Source organism: Ambystoma mexicanum, chromosome 11 (assembly GCF_040938575.1).
Source record: "Ambystoma mexicanum isolate Mex_15411 chromosome 11, UKY_AmexF1_1, whole genome shotgun sequence".
NCBI lineage: Eukaryota > Metazoa > Chordata > Amphibia > Caudata > Ambystomatidae > Ambystoma > Ambystoma mexicanum.
This window is the reverse complement of record NC_090934.1, coordinates 1115269114-1115290136: the sequence shown is the minus strand read 5'-3', so window position 1 is coordinate 1115290136 and position 21023 is coordinate 1115269114. Positions and strand designations below refer to the sequence as shown.

At 45.5% G+C, this 21023-nt stretch overlaps 1 protein-coding gene across 14 annotated transcripts in view; it reads right to left on the bottom strand.

Moving 5' to 3' along the window:
- Positions 1–1937: 1937 nt before the first annotated feature.
- The window catches only part of TMEM266 (transmembrane protein 266), an 818009-nt gene continuing 798923 nt past the window's right edge, over positions 1938–21023 (bottom strand). For all 14 annotated transcript variants that reach the window (XM_069624431.1, XM_069624435.1, XM_069624430.1 and 11 more), the window contains one exon: positions 1938–3009. In XM_069624431.1, coding sequence (XP_069480532.1) covers positions 2402–3009 — 608 coding nt within the window. In that variant the 3' untranslated portion in view covers positions 1938–2401. The remainder of the gene's footprint in view (positions 3010–21023) is intronic.

Sequence of the window (21023 nt, the reverse complement as noted above, 5' to 3'; positions counted from 1 at the left end):
GGAACGTCTTTTGGGCATGGCAGACTATGGCCAAAGCAAAAAAGGAAAGCATATTACATAATCCAGAGGACGGCCCTACTCGCTGTGGCTCAGAAATGGAAAACCACAGACCCTCCACATATCAAGTAGTTCTATAAACTTTGGAACTTCATCTCCTTGGAATGGAGATTCCTGGAGGAAAAGACCAAATGTTCAGTAGAATGGGCGGCACTCCTGGACTTTCTCCATGGAGAATATACTGAGCAATGCTGTCCACGCAACATGCGGATACTGGGCATACTCTGAAGCCCAGATTTCCTGACATTCATACCTGTGTACTGGGTAAGGTGGTGAGAAGGAGGGGTGGGGAGAGCGCACATTGTTGGTGGTTTTATGTTGTACCTTATCAGAAAATCCAATAAATAAAAAAAAAGATTGTCCTCTCCCTGCTCTACCCTCCAATTCATGTAAAAAAAGACAGCTCTACCTTGGCATGCATCCTTGTGCTTACATTTCGTTAAGTACTCTACATTCATTTTGCTTTTATCTTCCTGAAAAATAACAATGTATTCAAAATATAAAGGCTAGAGAACAGGAGATGGGTTATGAAGGATTGTGACAGGAATTTGGGTAATATCAATTGTAAGGACGCTTGATTACTAGTCTGGATTTTTCAGCAATGTAACTAAATGTGGCATTTAAAAAGTGCAAACCTAGCTGCTAAGCAATAGAGCGCTGTACATGGGGCAAACACCCAGGGGGTACAGTTACGGTGTGGGGACGCAGAGGTTGTCTGAATAGGAGAGGGAATAATGGAAGGGGGAGGGAGAGAAGTGGTGTTGAGTAGGTTGATCGGTCATTGGCGAGAAGATCTTTGAAGAGTAAAGTCTTCAGGTCCTCCCTGAAGTGTAGAGTGGCAGAGTTACACAAGGTGGCAGATGCTCTGATGTGAAGATGCGCTTAGGATTTAAAATGGTTTTCTAGCTCTATTTACAACCAGAGCTACACTCCCTGGCGGAAATAGAGCCAGACAGCACCCTATGGCTATTGCCATTCCCATCCTATTTTCCGATGTAATTAAATGAGGCAGACATTTCTATATTTGTGGGGCTCATTACAGGTTTGCCGGTCCGGAAAAATTGCTGGTATCATTTAGGCGGGAGACTCCCGATTTCTATTCAAAATCTCCAATGCAATCCTATGGGGAAATTCCTGTCTCCCGCTTTCTGTCGCAAAATCTCCCTCACAGGTGCTCGAGAATGTTGGCAGGTACGTATAATTGCCAGTAATTCCGGCACCAGCTATTTTACTGGACCAGCAAAACACAAGATTTACCTCCAGCCCTGAACTGCTGGTAAATTGGACCCCTACTGGCAAAAAATGTCCCCTACTGGCACGAGTAATTGTGGCAATCCCCTCCATGGAGTGGAATAGGGATTTACCAGCGTTTCCGCCATCTGTAATATCCCGGTAATCCTGGGGTATCAGGCAGCCGATAGGGTAGGGGCAGTTTGCCAGTATTCCGCCGGAATTACCAGAGGGATACCCGCAAACTCATTATGACCCCTTTCTGCCCTGCTCCTGTATGAAACAGGCTAGGGCTTGAATTCACTGCACACATTTAAAGGGACATGTTTGAAAACTGTATGCAAGATCCTTCCAAACATATGCTTTTTGAATTGGTACTCTTATTCCAGTTACACTCTTGGGGTTTTGCATGCTCAATTATCCTTGTACATGTGTCTGTTTTTATGGTACAATATGCATACTTTGCAAATTAACTCTTAGCCTGAAAATGCCTTTTCTGGCCCTATTGCTGTTGCAATTATTGCATACAATTCAGACATGTGTACTATACATACATGAGCATATTTTCCCTGGAATGTAGTTAAGGATGTAATGTTTGTCTAAATACTGTGCATTCGATGCAACCGAACAAATAAACATAGAACAGGGAACACATTGTTCGGTTTTCTTTAATTTGCATCTTTCAAAGTAATCGAAAAAACATTTCGAGATCAAAAATATTGCAATTTTTGTACAAAGAGTTTGGAGTTATCATGTACAAAGGCAATGTAAGAAATCTGGCACAGAGAATATGTTTTTAACCCTGCTGAAGCCTGACCTGATCATGATGGTGAATAATTCAGATTTCAATATAAACTGCATAAAAACCACAAACTGAAGATTAAGAATCTGTACATTTGAGGTCATTATTCATATTATTTTCGATTTTCCCTATTTCCAAAGCGACAATTCCACAGTGTATTGCAATGCTGGCTCTTACAATGCATGCACGTCATGATACCACATCCATTCACATCACAGAAGCATGTTGTCCAGCCTGCATCAGTACCATTACTGGCATTAATTGTTTTGGCCATGATGAGTGTCCGTTTTTTGTACCAATAAAGAAAAAAGTTTATGACTCTGGGAAACTGTTTAACTTTTTCTCTTTGGATTCCAAAGACCTGTGTTTCTCATCAAACACTGGGACATTTTGAGGAAAGTGAAAAACTGGACTGATGTGAAAGACATCAAAGCCCTCTTGGTTCTTTCTGTTGTACATGTTCGCTCTATGCTCCAGCACGGGGCTGACTTTGGAGGACCCGGCCGGAGAAGGCAATTTAAAGTTGACTGGGTCCAAGACTTTTTGTGTCAAGGAGGAATCGTCAGATAATGACGAGAGTAGTTCCTTCACTGCTGCGTGATTGACCCTGTGCCTCATAGGTTCATGTTCCTCATACTTGATGGATCTGCCACTGTTCAGAGCGCAGTAATCAGAGGTCTCCTCCTCACGCGTTGTACTGCAGTCTGTAGAAGAGCCAAAGTTCTGACTGCTAATGCTCTGTGCTCTCGTTCCAGAGCTTTCCGGAGACCTTGAACCACTGTCTGAGGTGATACTGGTCGATGTCCCATTTCTTTCAATTTTGATTGGCACGTCGACTGTGAAAAGGTCAGATGAGATGTTTGGATGGTGCACATCTATCGCCGCTGTTGTAATGACACACCTTGCTGGAATAACACTTTCTGTAAAAAAAAAAAAGAAAATGGATACTGAAGACATTCAAAAAGGCCTTTAGAAGAACAAGTTACATAATTTACGGGTAATGTTGGTTTTGATAGCTACAATGTCTCATCTGCAGATTCCCTATCTTTGAAATGTCTGGCTGCAGATCTTGGAAATATTTAAAAAGTGCTTTAACACCGCTTGGTGCTGCCACCCAAACTTGCACTGCCTTCAGGGCGCAGATTGTGACTTCCCCTGAAAGTGATTGCCTTCGATGATACTATCTTCTCTGCAGATTCCGTGTCATCATCAATCAAGCTTTATTTTTACATAGGTATAGGTCATGCAAGCCTAGCATGCTATATCTTACATACATCATAGATAAATAAGTCAATCTACATTTGATACACATGCATCACATCTCACGTAGTTCAATAAAAATTGCTGTTAAAAGCACAGAGAAAAAAGTACACCATTAAAAGTAGAATTAAAAAAGCTAGCACTTTAAACCTTCAATTTTCCATCAGCCAATCAATTTTTGCATAGCGATTCTCTATAAATACATTTTATAACTGCAAAATTACCATATTATTATGAGTAGTTTTACAAAAATTCATAGCATCAAAAACAGTTCTTACCCCCATATTAATTATTTGCTTCAGATATGCAGACCTCAGGAGTATAGTGGTCATAGCAACATAAAGGGTTGTGGGTCACAAAGCAGACATAAATCAGCCTTTTTAGCATTCCAGGACTTTCTATTTTAAACCATGCTAAAGATAAAATACTGATTTGCACTAGGGGAAGGGTGCTCAGCCAAGTGGGTGGCTGGAAACACGGGCGAGCACACACAGTATACCACCCCTGTTTTTCCTAGCCACCTGAGGCCCTTTCCTGGGTGTTGCCAAATGTTTGCCATTTTTTGGCACCTCCAGCCTTCCACTGACCACTTCTTCATCGCCAATGTCATCCCTAAGGCCCCACCCCCCCCCACTTACCTGCGTGGGCTCCTGGAACTGCTGCTCCTTCCCGCAATGGCCACTGCCATAGAATTAGAAGGGGTTTGATTTTCTATGGCGGCAGCCATCTTGTTTTTTATTTTTACAGGAGATTAGGCTCACACAATACACGCGCACAGCCAGTTTCTCATAAAAAAAAATATATTATACTCACCCTAGATGAACCTGGAGCATGAATAGCAATCACCACAGATTACAGGGTGCATTAAGGGCCTTTAACAGCCCCGAGTCCTCACTGAGGCCCGAGCAATTACTGGCCTTGTACACCTCCGTAAGGGAGGTGATCTCTACAATCTAGATATAGATTCCCTATCTTTGAAATGTCAAGGGCACCTTGGAAGTATCGTAACAGTGCTTTCACACTGACACCCAAACCTGCAGTGCTATGTGGGTGACCATTGGGATCTCCCCGAGTAGCAACTGTGCCCTACGGATAAGTGGCACATCCTGCCACGAGCCTCACAGTTCCACAAATAGTACCCACCATAAAACGACTGAGAGCATCTTGAGGCAAATGAAGGGAGGGGAACGGGCAGATAAGGAATATGCAGAGGAGATATTGTATACATCGGAACCAGCCATACCCATATGGTATGTAAATTGTTCTTCTAATGGATGGTACCTCCTCTGCAGATTCCTTATCTCTTAAAGACTATCCCAGCAATGCCAGAGACATGTTAAAGGAGGGACCTTGGATGCACTAGGAAGAATTGAATGAAATCTCAACCAGAGATGTGATGCATGATATCTCCATTTTCCTTCAGCCCTTTCATCAAATTTAGTGATAGGATATGTCACTGAATTTTTAGAGCTTGGTGTGGAACACCTGCATTCATGTTCTACAAAAGAAACCAAAGCAAACCAAGAGCTTCCCTATGTTTTTCGTGAGTAGTGACCTACTTGTTTTGTGACTGTGTATTTGTGCTTCTTGACCTGGACCTCTTACCTGAATTCTTTTTGCCCCTTTCACCTCTGTAACCACGCTGGATCTGTATTTGGATTGCCTAGGCTTTTGACTCAGACTGTTTATTGTGCCCTTGTTTTGTTCTCTTAGTTGCATCCTCGTTCTGCTGGGAATAGTATCCATCTCCCAGTTCCCTCCCTTGGATTTTCCTGGTATTTCCTAGAGTATTCCTGCTTCGGGAACAGGTAAGAAAATGCACTGTGGTTGTTCTTGGGAGTGGGCTAGGTAGGTATCCTCCAGACCTTTCAGCGGAACTCAATGCTACCCGGGCCCTCTTCTATCCAGTCTACAGGGCAGTGCCGTCGGGAGGCAGCTCTGGCATGGTTGGGTGGCAGGGCTTCACAGGAGGGGGGTCTTGTCCCCTTTAAAATGCTGCTTAAATGCAGTGACATTTCCCATGTGGGGAAATGTCCTAGATTTGCGCTGCCCTACAGACCTTTTAAACAAGCCCTCAGCCTTAGCATCTGAATCCAGACCGTAGAGACCGTAGAGACTCACAAATGTGTGCATAATTGCCCATGAAACTCTTCACATCTCCTCAGTAGGAATCCCTTGTCCTAGCGCCATGACCTCTGTACAATGTGCCACAATGCCCTCTGGGGGAGATTTGTTCACTGTCCCATAGCAAAGTCTGATGCAATTGATATTCCAATTAAAGATAGGCTGCTTGATCATAGCCACCATCTTGATGCATGCCCCAAAGCAACAAACAGCTGCCTGTTCATCCAAGCTGGGAATGTAAAGACTCGGGACCTTCCAAGGATCAAGCCAATGCAGCATTTCAAAGTTCAGAGGGGAAAGAAAGCCAGAGGTTGTAGCACCTGCTTACTGAGAAATTCACGTACTACTTTCAGTAGAAAGAACAGCTTCACCAGAAGTGTCACTTAGTCCTTATCAAAGATGGGATAAGGCCTGCCAGCCAACAAGGCCTGAAACTCACTCATCTGCCTGGCCGACGCGATGGTCACTAAATTGGTGGTTTTCGGTATAAAACAATGTATTGTCACAGCTTTGTATTGGCTTAAAGGGAAGAGTTGTTTGCTGAGCTAAGACCAGATTCAGTTCCTATTGTTGCTGGAGGTATGGTGCCTGTGGGCAACAGATCACTAGCCCTTTCAACAACTGCCATAATGGGGATCTTGAAGAAGAGGTTTAGGTCTATTTGACTGAAAAACATTGACCTTTTCCAATTTGACCGAATTTTATCAGGTCGTCTTTTCCGCATTGCCGAAAATGCGGGGGGAGTCCCCCAGCACCACACCCCCAAACATCTGCCTATTCCCTTTCCAACCCCACATATACATTTAATTTGACCGACATTCCCCCCAAAAACGAACAGAATAATGTGGTTACATTGAAAAGGTCAATTTGGTTTGCGACCAACTAAGCTGATACCGAAAAAGGAACCCTGTTCAGGCTTCCCCATGAAGACACGGTAGCCAGGTAACCCTTCATCATAAAGACCTGCAGACCTTCATTCACCAGTGACAATGCAAAATCCAGCACCCCAGTCACTGGAGCAGGGAAAGCATTGGTGTGCTGCTGATCACACCCTCTGCAAAAGACCCTGCCTGATTGCTCCAGTAAAGCATGGGAAACTCCTTGAGCAGAACGGAAGGCATTTTTGTTTACATGAGTTGTGAACATGTCCACCTATGGCACACGCCACATCCTGAAGAAGTGTTCTACCACTGACTGGTAAAGCAACGCCTCATGCCACATTGACCGCTGCCTGCTTAGGGCATCCACCTTCACATCATCCTCCCTTGCAAGGTGGAAAGCCTGGACCAAGATTGCCCAGTCAGCCACACCCACAGAGCCTGTGACTCCCTTCACAACTTCCTGGAACCCACATGCCTGTATTTGTTTACATAGTGCATGGTGGTTGTGTTGTCCGTCAAAACCATCACTCTCTTGCCCTGAGACTGAAAAGCAGGTTAGGCAGGGAAAATCACACTCGATGCCAACAGATTCATGTGGAGTGTTCCTTTTAATTTTGACTACTTGTCTCAAATGCCCAGATCGTTGACATAGGCACTCTTACCTATCATAGAACCTTTTGAAACAACCTGCTCCCCTAAATTGGCACAGAAAAGATTCATGGGCCATCATTTTAGTTCTTCTCTGTGTTCCACCAGGTCAAATCTGCTACATTCACCAGCAGCCTATCCGCCAAGGAGCTAGTCAACAGATTCCACCTGATCCAGAGTTCCAATAGGCGTGTTCTCGTGCAAACCCTCGCCAATGGAACAGGGGAATACACAAATAGATCCGGCCCATTCCAGCTTCCAGCGTGCCTACTGGTTTGAAGCAGGTTAGAGTTGCTGTGATAGCCTGAAACCTCTCGGTTGAATAGAAAAGCTTGCATCAATGTCAATCCTAGGACGCACCTTATGAGCTGCAGCTGCATTGATGTAACTACAGTTTCACATTTTGACATTCAAGGAAATACCCAGACCTCGTTATTGTTGGGGAGAAATGTCATTAACTGATCTTCATGGTATGGGAATACCTCTGCACTTGCCGGTTGAACGTGGGATGCCATGATTGCCATCACCTTGGTGAAAACCCTCGATGTTAGGCCAAAGGGCAACACCCTGAACTGTCAGTCCTGGCCTGCGGCCAAAACCCACAGATATTTTCTGTGAGCCGGCACAATTGGGAAATGAAAATACACATTCTGGAGGTCCAGTGACCCCAACCAGATGCTTGAAAGATAGCTCCCAAAATATGGCCCAGTTTCAACATCTTGAATTTTTTTAATGTACCTCTTGAAGCCCTTTAGGTGTAAAATTGGACTCAGTTTCCCGGCTTTTTCTTTGGGGTATAAAATATCTTGTGTAAAACCCAATAACGTATTATTTTCTGGGCACGTTTTCTATGGTCCCTTTTTTAAACATGTACTCTACTCAAGTAGAAGCATTGCCTGGTAAAGCTCCTGTCTTCACTGCTGTGGGGGGCACTAACATTTATTTTCACAATCTACAGGACATACTGTCCTGTGGTCTCAGCTTCCAACTCCTTGACATATTTCCCCATATGCCCCCAACCTGCCCCCCACTGTTGATGCATGCACTGAGGACAAGTATGATATGATATTTTATTTGTAGCGCACTCGTACACAGGTGTTTCAGAGCGTGAGAGCCAACCCTTAAGTAGTTGCCAACCCTTAAGTAGTTTTCAGGAGAGCCAACCCTTAAGTAGTTGCCCTCTTCTGAACTCTGTCCTTAGTAGGTTTGAGATGAGACTTTCAGCTTTGTGGGAGTATCCCTGCGAAAATGAAGTTTCTGAGGGGTTGTGTGCATTGACTTGCACTGCTCTGCTATGAAAAATGCCTTTGTGATAGATAAAAGACCCAGGGACCTAGCTATTTTCATCGACTCTTTAACCTTTGTAATGTGTGATTCACCTTCTTGCAAAAGAGCTTTTACCCTTGTCAGGACCTAATCATAATCTTAGCCTGGATGTCAGGTGTGTAAAGCTCGACCGCACAACCATGCATGGCGTCTCATAGCTGCCAACATCACCGTCCCACTGGCCACCAAGTCTTTGAAACAATCAGCCACTATCACCCCCATGGCCTCACAGCTCTCTGCAAGCAGGTGGTCAATTGATTTATCCACCACCTGCCACACTGGTACCTCCCCAGAGTTCGTGCTACATTCAGCAACTGCATGATCATATATCTATATGTAAACACTCATGACATCAATGTGTTTTGAATCCCTATAAGGAAGCAGGGAAGGGAAGTATTAAGCTGCCCCCTATAGTTGGCAGTGTGTATCACTAGCGAATATGACACTAGGTGGTTAAAAGTACTGAAAGTTGGTACAGGCCCAGGCTTCTTTCAGATGTAAGCCACTTGAACTTCAAAACACACCATAAAAGCCAGAAAGGGCTGTTGCACCTTGGGACCCTTCTGCATCACATCCATGATTCTGTCACTCTCAGCTGGCTCAGTAATGACCTACATATCCAAAGCCTCACCTACTTGTCGCATGAGACTCATATTATACAAGTTCACCATTAGGGCCCACAGGAAGCTGCTCATTAAACATAATTTCAAATGAGGCGTCCAGGCCACTTGCATCCTGCAAATTCCTGAGAAACATCCACATCACCCTATATGATGTCACCAAAGTTTTCCGGGTTCCATGTGTTAATATCTCCACAAAAATATCACCATATAAGAATGGCGCTGTTTATTGTACGCCGATATTAACCCATGGAACCTGCAGGGGACAACCACGCAACCCCCATATTTTTTTTAAGGGAGCGGGGGACACCCCCGCAACCTCTGCTCCCATTTAAACCCAATCAATAATGTCACCTATGGCCTTTCCCGCCGACCATATATATGGTGACATTATTGGTGGGGATAATATTACATGATACCAGTTTTCTACGGCACTGGAATAGTGCTTTTCCCAGTCACCGATGATATACTCAACATCTCTCCCAGAGCAAGGCATCAATTCTTCTATGGGAGCTCCAAGGATGGAGTTTGAACCTGGAAGCCAACCGGCTGTAACACCTTTGGCATCTTACCCAGTACAGCATGTGGTGCCACCTTTGCAGCCCCCAACTTCGAGTTGGTGCTCTTGAGGAACTCTAGGAGTGAAACCTCTTCTTGTACTCATTCTTCAAATCAGAAGAATGACTCCAGCCTGAGTCCCTCTCCCTAGAGTACCCCCAATGGTACACTCTTTTTCCGAAGTGCCCCAGCAACTTTCCTCTCCTGTGACAAGAGGAGCCTTGGAAGGCCATGGCTTTGAGCTCAGGCAAAGCTTACCTAGCAGGCTGAGTCCAAATGCAAAGATCATGGGTGTCGATGATTGACATTATTGTCCAGCATATGCGGGAGGCCTTAAAGCCTGATGCGTCTTACTTACTAAAGAAAAACCTTTTAGAAAAAGCCAACTGAAATAGGCAAAATGTAAACTTTGATGACCATTAGAGTCAGAGACTCCATGAGTGTTGCGAAATCCTGCAACCAGTGGCATTGGAACAGGAACATATGGGCTCTGATAGGGTGGGCACTGTCACTTCCAGAGAGGTCTGTGCGGTGCACCCACAGGTATGAGTTGAGCACCCAGCACTGTGTAAATGTGATTGAAAATGTTCCAAGATTCCAGCCTGCATTATGGACATTTTAAAATTAAGGAATCTGCTGAGGAATGGGATTCATTAGAAGTTGAGGGTTTGTTGTTGGTTTGAGGATGTATCTTTCTCCATGTGATAATTAAACCTTATGCAAATAACAAGGGGGGTCCTGGGAGACTCTCTGCCAGACATGAGTCCTGGTTACAAGAGCCTTACCCAGAGTCTTTAGCTCACTATCTTTCACGGAGAAGAAATATCCCAAACATATCAGTCTTTGTCCGGCCCTGGGGCAGTCCAGCACCGAAATGATAGGCAATTCTCCTCTGAACAAGAGTACCAACAGCAACCCCAGACACGTGTTTCGGTCTGGTTGAACCTCATCAGTAGGGTGTAGCTGTGTCTCTCTAAGAATAGTGAGCAAGGGGTCCACGTCTGGATTCCCCTAGTAACTTAGGGTGAGACCCAAAGTTACTTGAAATATGCAAATAACAAGGGGGGTTCTGGGAGACTCTCTGCCAGACATGAGTCCTGGTTACAAGAGCCTTACCCAGAGTCTTTAGCTCACTATCTTTCACAGAGAAGAAATATCCCAAACATATCAGTCTTTGTCCGGCCCTGGGGCAGTCCAGCACCGAAATGATAGGCAATTCTCCTCTGAACAAGAGTACCAACAGCAACCCCAGACACGTGTTTCGGTCTGGTTGAACCTCATCAGTAGGGTGTAGCTGTGTCTCTCTAAGAATAGTGAGCAAGGGGTCCACGTCTGGATTCCCCTAGTAACTTAGGGTGAGACCCAAAGTTACTTGAAATATGCAAATAACAAGGGGGGTCCTGGGAGACTCTCTGCCAGACCCCCCTTGTTAATCTGCATATTTAAGTAACTTTGGGTCTCACCCTAAATTACTAGGGGAATCCAGACGTGGACCCCTTGCTCACTATTCTTAGAGAGGCACAGATCCACCCTACTGATGAGGTCCAACCAGACCGAAACACGTGTCTGGGGTTTCTGTTGGTACTCTTGTTCAGAGGAGAATTGCCTAGCATTTCGGTGCTGGACTGCCCCAGGGCAGGACAAAGACTGATATGTTTGCGATATTTCTTTTCTGTGAAAGATAGTGAGCTAAAGACTCTGGGTAAGTCTCTCATAACCAGGACTAATGTCTGGCAGAGGGACTCCCAGGACCCCCCTTGTTAATCTGCATATTTAAGTAACTTTGGGTCTCACCCTAAGTTACTAGGGGAATCCAGACGTGGACCCCTTGCTCACTATTCTTAGAGAGGCACAGATCCACCCTACTGATGAGGTCCAACCAGACCGAAACACGTGTCTGGGGTTTCTGTTGGTACTCTTGTTCAGAGGAGAATTGCCTAGCATTTCGGTGCTGGACTGCCCCAGGGCAGGACAAAGACTGATATGTTTGGGATATTTCTTTTCTGTGAAAGATAGTGAGCTAAAGACTCTGGGTAAGTCTCTCGTAACCAGGACTAATGTCTGGCAGAGGGACTCCCAGGACCCCCCTTGTTAATCTGCATATTTAAGTAACTTTGGGTCTCACCCTAAGTTACTAGGGGAATCCAGACGTGGACCCCTTGCTCACTATTCTTAGAGAGGCACAGATCCACCCTACTGATGAGGTCCAACCAGACCGAAACACGTGTCTGGGGTTTCTGTTGGTACTCTTGTTCAGAGGAGAATTGCCTAGCATTTCGGTGCTGGACTGCCCCAGGGCAGGACAAAGACTGATATGTTTGGGATATTTCTTTTCTGTGAAAGATAGTGAGCTAAAGACTCTGGGTAAGTCTCTCGTAACCAGGACTAATGTCTGGCAGAGGGACTCCCAGGACCCCCCTTGTTAATCTGCATAATTAAACCTTAACCACTTCATTTATGCAATAGTAATGTGCTACATTGATTCTAGTGATGAATAAACTTCTTGCCAGTGCAAACAGGTAACACAAATTTGAACCCCTCACCTGTCAAGGTGTTCTGCATGGTCCAAGATAAGATACGCTTTGAAACATTGTTATAATGAATAAAGTAATAGGTAAGCATTGTCTCGGCCCCATTATTCCCACACCTTTCAGGCAAAGGGGTGGCCATCCTGCCACATTCCAAATGTTTTGACCAATAACTCCCATCCATCACAGCCATCATGGTCAGTAGTCAGGGATCCATAAGAGTTCTGGACCAAAATATCTGACTGGTGGAGGTTCTCCTGAGAAGGACAAAATATCCCACTCCATTTGTTTGAATGATTTTATTTTCAATTGTAAAACACGAAAGATGTGGGGCATGCAAAGAAAGGCAAAGCTGTCCGTGGAAAGTAAAACCCTGTAAAGACAACAAGGTAAGTGCTTTCTTCATCTTCTTGAAATTGGGAAGTTTATCCGCCACTCAGGGGACTCTATGTGACTCCATGTTGATGCCCCTACATGACTGCCCCGGATGTCATAGCAAGCATACATTGAGAAGCCGCGTCCATGACCTCAGTTCCTTTTTTCCATGGACTCTATTGACTTAGGAACACTACTGCTCCGAGGTTTGCAAAAAGCCCTACTCCCACGAAGGCCTTGGGCTTCTAGCCCTGCACGGACTGCGTCGACAAATGCCAGTTTCTGACCCCCACAGAATCTGTCTGTACTGTTTGGACTGTGGGTCATGTCAGTCGATGCATCCGAGGGCTCTACCGGAATCAGTGGCAAATCTCGTCTCCTTTTTTCTGAGGAAAAAGACAACAAGATATATCAATCGAAGGGTTCATTGTTCTTTCATCGCCTGCAATTTCATCCCCTGCCATTTCAACGTGAACATTCTAATGAAAACGTTAATCGTTTATTTTTTTATTTTTGGGGTGGGGGTTAACCCCCAAACCCTTTCCCCCCACCTATTTGTAGCTATTCCCTACCACCCCAACTCCTTATCTACCCTCCCCCCCTAAACAATTCGATGAGCATTTTAGTTAGAATGTTCACGTTGAAATGGCAGAGGATGAAATTGCAGGCGATGAAAGGATGTCGAAAGGAGAAAAAGCACTGTAAGGAGACACATTTGAGTAGTTTCCTCTCTGCACCACTCTTCTTCATTTTCGAAGAAGTGGAGTCACCACTCCGTGGACTCCCAGGAAGCGGCTCCACAGGCACTGTTTCCCAGTCAATCCCCAATCTTGGAAGAATCTCAGGCTTAAGATGTTTGCCATCTTCACCAATTTCAGCTGCACCTTTGCTTCTGGCGTATGGTCTCGGGCTCACTGCCCCTGCACAAGCTGGCAGGGACCCTGCAAAGTACAATGACTGCATGCCTAAGGGGTCATCTCCAGCTCCTTTATTCGTGAGGATTCGTCCCTGCGCCGACATGCTCTACCCTCAGGCACCAAGCGACCAGCGCCAGCCCCCTTTACCTCTGCATCATCGGTGCCACTCAGTGACAAAATCTCTCTGTAAACTGCTCTGGAGTATGTTCTTCTTCCAATGGGGGCATTAATTTTGAATATGGGTGACTTCGAGGAGGAGGGTGAACCTATCCCTTTTGGGGTGGAACCCTTATTCCATTGAGAGGTGAGGGAATTCCCAGCTGAGTTGTATGGTGAGGAGGCGGGTCTGTTGGAGCTGACATCTGACTTGCAGAAGGATAGTGGTCTGGATGCATCCCCGAAGATGTACATTTTACCTGCGCTGACTCGAGGGAAGTCTCAGGTGTCATTACAACGGCTGATGGCCAAAGACCATCTGACTAGGTTTGTCAGCCGCTTCCAGACCGAAAGTTCATTTTGAGCTTGCGGACATCATGCATGAAATTCCTCGGAAAGAGCTCTTCCTGCCTTTTAGCCCTGGAATTGAGGCTCTGGAATGGGATGTCTGGGAAGAGCCTGATTCTGTCTTAGCAGTTGATTGAGACTTGACTAAGAAACACTGCTCTGCCCCTTCAGACCCATCCTTTCTTTCCACCCATGCCTACCCTGAGAGTATGGTGGTTCAGGCTGCAAATGCCAACCTGAAAATGTCCACGCCTCCAGAAAGAGAAAGCAAGAGGTTGTGTAGAGGAGGAGCTAAATGCCTTTACCGGACGTCTCACCCCTATTCTGCCCATATGTTGGAAGCCGGAAACTGCGACATGCACAACGCCAGTATTAGTGTCTATTCCGCGAAGAGTCCTCGAAACAAGGCATCCATTAAGAAAGCCTTATATGATGTACCCGAGGAGAAATGACAGCCTCTTGAAAGAGGTTCCTGAAGAAGTGTGAAATAGTGAAGGGAAGAGCCTGGTGACGTCACGTTAAGCAGAAATGATGCACCAAGAAGAGATGCCGAAGAAGATAGTATATAGACCTTATAGATTCTGATGACGAAATGAAGCAAAAGTGAGCAAAATGATGATTGCACAGACGGAGAGCACTGAAGAAAATGCAAACCATTTTTTAACTGTACAGATGCTGAAATGCAAGTAGACTAAGTAATCATGAGGCTGGCTATACGTAGTGAATAGACTGCAGATGGTGCCGCCAATATATGTATGTGTGTATAGAATCTGGATGTTCCACAACGCATTTTAGCAAGTTGGGACCCCATGAACAGAAGGGCTGAAAGTGTGGCGCAGTACAAGAAAACAGCTGACGCTGAACGAAGATTTGAGAAGGCTTGTCTGGCCCTGTGTCAAGAGTTGGGGCCTCAAAGAACCTGGTTATCTATTTGAGAAGATACAATTAACGTGAGAAGCGAGACAAGCTTCTGTTGAGGTGTAATGGAAAAACACTGGAAGTGCCAGGTTTTTTAAATTTAATAGTATTAAATGCGAGGAAGGAGCTCAAAACATGGTCTCCTGTCACATGGTCAAGATGAGAATAGACTCTGGGGTGAGCTGTACCGAGACCAGAAGATAAGGCCATGCTCACACTCCCTTCTATTCTCAGGCGCAGTGATACTTGCAAGGCTGAGTCCAAAGGACTAATTGAATGGCAGACAGTAGGATTGATGATAGATGTTGGGCTAATTAGGTGGGAGGCATGACCAATTCCAACCCTCCAGCACCCTGGGTACCAGCTTGTGTGCTGCTAGCCCGTGGAATATTCCAGAAGGGTACAAGCGTGCCAACCAATCATAGAGGGCCACGTAGTGAGGAGCCCTATAGTTTGAAAGCCAATGAAACATTGTGTATTTTTATGATGCGGCGGATGACTTGCACTAGGGGTGGGCATAACTGTCCACCTGACCTTAGAGACCCAAACCCAGTCCAGTCCTCCATAGAAAGTATACTTAGATGTTCCTTTTAAGCCTACTACAACCCAGCTTAGGTTTTCTTATTTTGCCATGTAGTATGACTTCACCTATGATTAGTTTTTGTTAGAAAAGAACCGTTTTTTATGAAATATGTCAAGAGAAATGCTTGCGCAGCGTCCATTGATGCCCGTTGTACTCCCTGTTTTAGAGAATTGCTATTAAAACAGCTACGTTTTGCCAAATTCCTGAGTCGGTCTGATTATTGATGTACGAGTAAGATATGTATCCCATCCATCTCAGATAGCGCTCCCTCGTCTTAAAGGGCCTTCATGTTCACTTTGTAGCAGAGAGCGGATGGTCCAGGCCCGTGTTTTCGGATAGTCGGACACCCTCCGCCATCTAGTCTGAGGATCGCAAAGTTTCCTGTGGAGAGAGTCTGATATAGACGTCTTGCAAGAAAAACAATACAGGTGGGACGGATCCCTCTTACACGAAATCCCTCCTGGTTTCCACAGGCGCTGAGCGGACTAAAGGCGATGGTGGCCGATTGAAGGAGGGGTCCATACCGAGAATCTCGAACCAAAAAACCAATGATGAGTGGATTGAGGGGACTGGCAAAATAAACGGAATGGGGTTGTGGTGATATAGACAAGTAACGAGGGCTTTGTTAAGTGTATAATGAGAAGTGTTTGAAAGAGGAGTGTTCTGTAAGAGCCTGGTTTCATACCTTAATAAAGGTCTAGAAGGAGTAATTTCAAAATCCCAAGGGGATCAATAGGCGACACCTAAACAGGTTTATGAAAGGGAATGACTCACACTCCAATATGGGTATTTTAGGAGCTAGGAGAAAAAGAGTACCATGGTGTTTTTTTAAAGAGTCGACTAGTTTGTCTATTTGTGGATTTTATAATCGAAAAGAGGTGTTGAATAGAGACAAAAGTAAAACTGTGAGGTTAAGGGAAAAAAAGTTGTTATCTATCTTTTAGTCATTGTCGCGTCGACTGAGATAATTGAGAAGTAGAGGCTTTAAGCGGCTAGTGTTGGAGCGTGCTCATATTAGTTTTTCTTTTTTTTTTACTCTTTATTTAGTTCAACAAAACAATTACAATTCAGAAAAGACATTCATAAGCAAAACAATCAGAGCATAACTTGAGTACAAAAAAGTAATTATATCAAGTCAAATATAGAAAAAAAGGCAGTAAGCAAAAGAACATATGTTCCCTGATAGCCAATTTACTGCTAATCTTACATCAAAAACACACATTTTTATTTTGCCAACAAAAATACAACATAGAAGACACAACAAACATCAACCCTCCCCTCCCACCACCTACCATCTGAAAATAAAAACAAAATCAAAAACCGTTCTGTCAAAGCATCAAGCATAAAACTCATTGAAGTTACTCCATTGTTCATTATAAACTTCTTCTCTATGTAATTTACCTAACTTCAATTTCTCAAATTGGGAAAGAATTTGCACTTGAACTAGCCAATCTTCCACACATGGCTTTTTCCTAGTCTTCCAGACACGCAATATTAGTCTAGCGGCAACCAAATGGACCTTATTAATCCAACACAACATCAGATATTCAAGATGCTGAACACAACTCTAAGAATTCATTATCAGAGCTAATGGATTTCTAAGAAAAGCAATCTCACATACCATATCAACCCTATCCAAGACTTCATTCCAAAAACCCATTACTTTCTCACAATTCCATAACATGTGTAACATAGTACCCTTTTCCTTCAAACTACCCAAGCACTTATCATTATCACAAAGTCCCAATTTACACATCCTATCCGGGGTCCAAAAAAAAGACGCCCTAAAGTCCTCTGGTGAATGAAGCGCAAATTCAAGTCAGCCTTTGCCTTAATCTGAAACATATTTGTGTAAATAACAGTAAGTATTGACAGTCAATTGAGACTTGTCACAATGGGGGATGTTACTCCACTGATGCACCTGTTCAAAACACTGCCAAAACAAGCACCCAAGCTCAAACTATATAGTGCGGAGTGGGTTTGGGGACAGCAGACAAGATGTTCATGCCATGGCCACAAGGCAGATCGCTGTCAAAGGCGGTTTTGCAACACATGACCACATACTTGCCCCACATGACCACTCTCTGTCCGCACCAAGAAGAGAGCCCATATCCAAGCCTGCGTCTCTGCGGCATCTAACAACTCGGCCAAACTCTTTAAAATCTGCAAGGAGCTGGCCAATCCTGCTGCTGTCTCTACCTCTCCTGTCCCCTCCCAGGCCCTCTGCACATCCCTGGCTTCTCATTTCATCTCTAAATCTCTCTCTCTTCCTCTACCCCTCCTCCCTCTAGTCCCTGCTCTTCCTCTGGCCCTTCTTTGGGCCAACTCTCCTCCCTCCTTCTCTGCCTTTCCCCTGTTCTCCCCTGACGCAGTTTCCATACAAGTACAATCTATGAAAGTCTTGTCAAACCAGGTTCACCCCTGTTCCTCCAAAACCATCAAGGACCACATTGACACCCTGGCTCCTTCTCTGGCTGACTTCTGCAACTACTCCTTTGCCACTGGAGTCTTCCCTTCTCCCCTGAAGCACTCCCTTGTGCACCTTCGTCTTAAGAAACCCTCTGCCGACCCTTCCTGTCCAGCTAACTATTCCCAAATATTGCAGAGTCCCGTAGAGTCCCAGTCTGCCCAGGATTCTGCACTGAGAGGAGCTGTTGCTACGGAGTGACTTGCGTTTTGAATTACTCAAGCTGAGTTATACTGGCCCTTTAACTGGTAGACTCCACCTTAAATAGGTGTTGCTGGCGCGGAGCGCCGCACGGAGTCCCGTAGAGTCCCAGTCTGCCCAGGATTCTGCACTGAGAGGAGCTGCTGCTACGGAGTGACTTGCATTTTGAATTACTCAAACTGAATTATACTGGCCCTTTAACTGGTAGACTCCACCTTAAATAGGTGTTGCTGGCACGGAGCGCCGCGCGGAGTCCCGTAGAGTCCCAGTCTGCCCAGTCCGTCTCAGGACGGTGAAAGGGTCAGTGAAAAGAAAGAAGATGGTCAACAGTGGCAAAATGGTGGTGACGGGCTCTCAGACACGGCTGAAAATTCTGTTTGAGTGCCGTCAGTCAAAATTGCCAAAAACTTTCGGTTTCGCCACAACCCCCAAGACTGATGTTGAGGTAAGCGCTGGAATGTTTCTACCAAATAACACTCAGACTGCTTTGCCATCTTTACAGTCTCTCGCCTCCACTCACCTAAACACCAGTGTGGAGGAAATTACATGCACACAACCTACGACCATACATTTGCCTCCCATTGAACAGCTCAAAGGCAAATTGTGCCCATCGGGAGCGGAGAAAACACAAATAGCACAATCATTACATGCTAACTTACTTGGAAGCGAAGTCAGTGTCCTTAACGGCGATGGAAATTATTTACTATGTGAACTCCAAAACTGTATAACCATTGATCCCACGCAATTCCAATCTGCGTTTGATATCACGGATGTTGAACTGTTGGAGATACAAGTGCCTACAAGCTCTTTCGAACAAAGAGAAGAACAAGTTACTTCTTACTTGGCAAACATTCTTTCGACAGGATGTTCCTCCGACGTATTCCTTATCTTTGATAATACGTTTCCAGCTTGGTGGCCTCGGAATTTTTTTCTGTAGAGAGCGCTGCGCATCGACGTCCGCCGAGTCGATGTCCCTCGACGGGAAGTTATCACTGTGGGGATGGATGGGAGGGGCGATAAGGAATACGTCGGAGGAACATCCCGTCGAAAGAACGTTACCAGGTAAGAAGTAACTTGTTCTTCGAAGGGATTGTGTCCTCCGACGTATTCCTTATCTTTGATAGACTCCCATAGCAGTGGTATGTAATTGGAGGAGGGAGTGATAGTGTTATGTATCCCTTTAGGGATGGACCGGATGTAATACGGCCTTGCCATATCTGGTCTCTTGAGCAGTGGAGGAATCCAGATTGTAACATTTTGTGAATGTATGTGCGGACGGCCATGTGGCAGCCGCACATATGTCCCGGACCGGTACCCCTCTCTGGAGAGCCGAAGAGGCTGCGATACCCCTGGTTGAATGAGCCCTGAGATTTTGGGGTGGCTCTTTCCCTGCTAGTCTATAACATTCCAGGATGGCCAAGATAATCCACCTGGAGATGGTTTGTTTTGTTATGGGTAGACCCAACTTGTGACCTGAGTATCCTACAAACAGTTGGTCTGCTTGCCTGATCCTAGCCATTCTGCTGATGTAAAAGCTGAGAGCACGCCTAGGGTCCAGGTAGCCTTTCCTCCTCTTTCCCCGGATGGGGAGGAGGGTAGAATGAAGGCAAGGTAATTTTCTGAGTAATATGGAATTCAGAGACCACCTTTGGGAGAAAATTAGGCTTCACCTGAAGGACAACCTTGTCCTTGTGGAAGATTGTATGTGGGGGTTTACAGGAGACAGCTTGTAGCTCACTCACCCTCCTAGCAGATGTTAGTGCTACCAGTAGGACAGTTTTAAGTGTGAGAAATCTCAAAGCGCAAGAGTGAAGTGGTTCGAATGGAGTGCCCATTAAGAAGTTCAAGACTAAATGTAAGTCCCATAATGGAACCTGGAATGGTTTTGGAGGGTAAACATTAGTTAGACCCTTGAGAAATTGTACCACTAGAGGCATTTTGAAATACGATGGTTCCTCCGCAGTGCGCTTGAAGATAGAAAGCGCTGCGAGATAGCCTTTTACAGTGCCAACTTGAAGGCCTGAGTTTGCCAAGTAGAGTAGAAACGATAACACTGTTGGTGTACCGCATGAAAAAGGGTCGATATTCTCTTCCCTACACCAGCTGCAAAACTTGTTCCAACGGCAGCGGTATAAAGACTTTGTTGCTGGTCTTCTGGCCGAAAGCAACACCTCCATGACGTCATCAGGGAGATCCCAATCCTTGTACCTCAACCTTTCAGAAGCCAAGCGTGAAGGTTGAGGGTTCTGCTGTCTGGATGGAGAACCTGACCTCCCTTCTGCGAGAGAAGATTCTCTTTGAGTGGAAGACGGATTGGAGGGCAGATGGACATATCTAGAAGGTCCGGGTACCACGTTCTCCTGGCCCAATCCGGGGCAATTAGGATCATGGTTTTCCGGAATCTTCTCAACCTCCTGATCATTTGAGGAATAACAGGGACTGGTGGGAATGCGTAAAGGAGTGGGAACTCCCGGTCCACTACGAACGCATCTCCTAGAGCTCCTCTCGGGGGAAATTCCCTTGAACAGAACAGATCGCACTTCCTGTTGGTGCTTGTGGCGAACAGATCCACCTGAGGGGTTCCCCAAAGGGCGAAGATCTCTTGAAGGACTTCCTGAGCTAGCTCCCACTCGTGGGAGACTGTGCTCTGCCTGCTCAGAGCGTCCGCTGTCAAAATCTTCTCTCCGGCTAGGTGGACTGCCGATAGAGAGATTCTTTCCTGAATTGTCTGAATAGGCCCACCATTGAAGGTCGTGGGCTACCTTGTCCGGAATCCGGAGGAGGTCTGACATTCTCCCTGAGAATTGTGACCACTGACTTCTCAGTGCCCACTGAAGAGATCTCATTCTCAGGCGAGCCTCTGGCACAAGGAAGATGCAGGATGCCATGAGGCCTAGCAACCTCAAAAAGTCGAAGGCTGGGAGACGCTGGGCATTTTGAAACTTGGTGACCATCTGTAGAATATCTTGAGTCCTCACCTCTGGTGGCGAGGCTTTTCCCAGGGAAGTGTCCAGGACCGCTCCA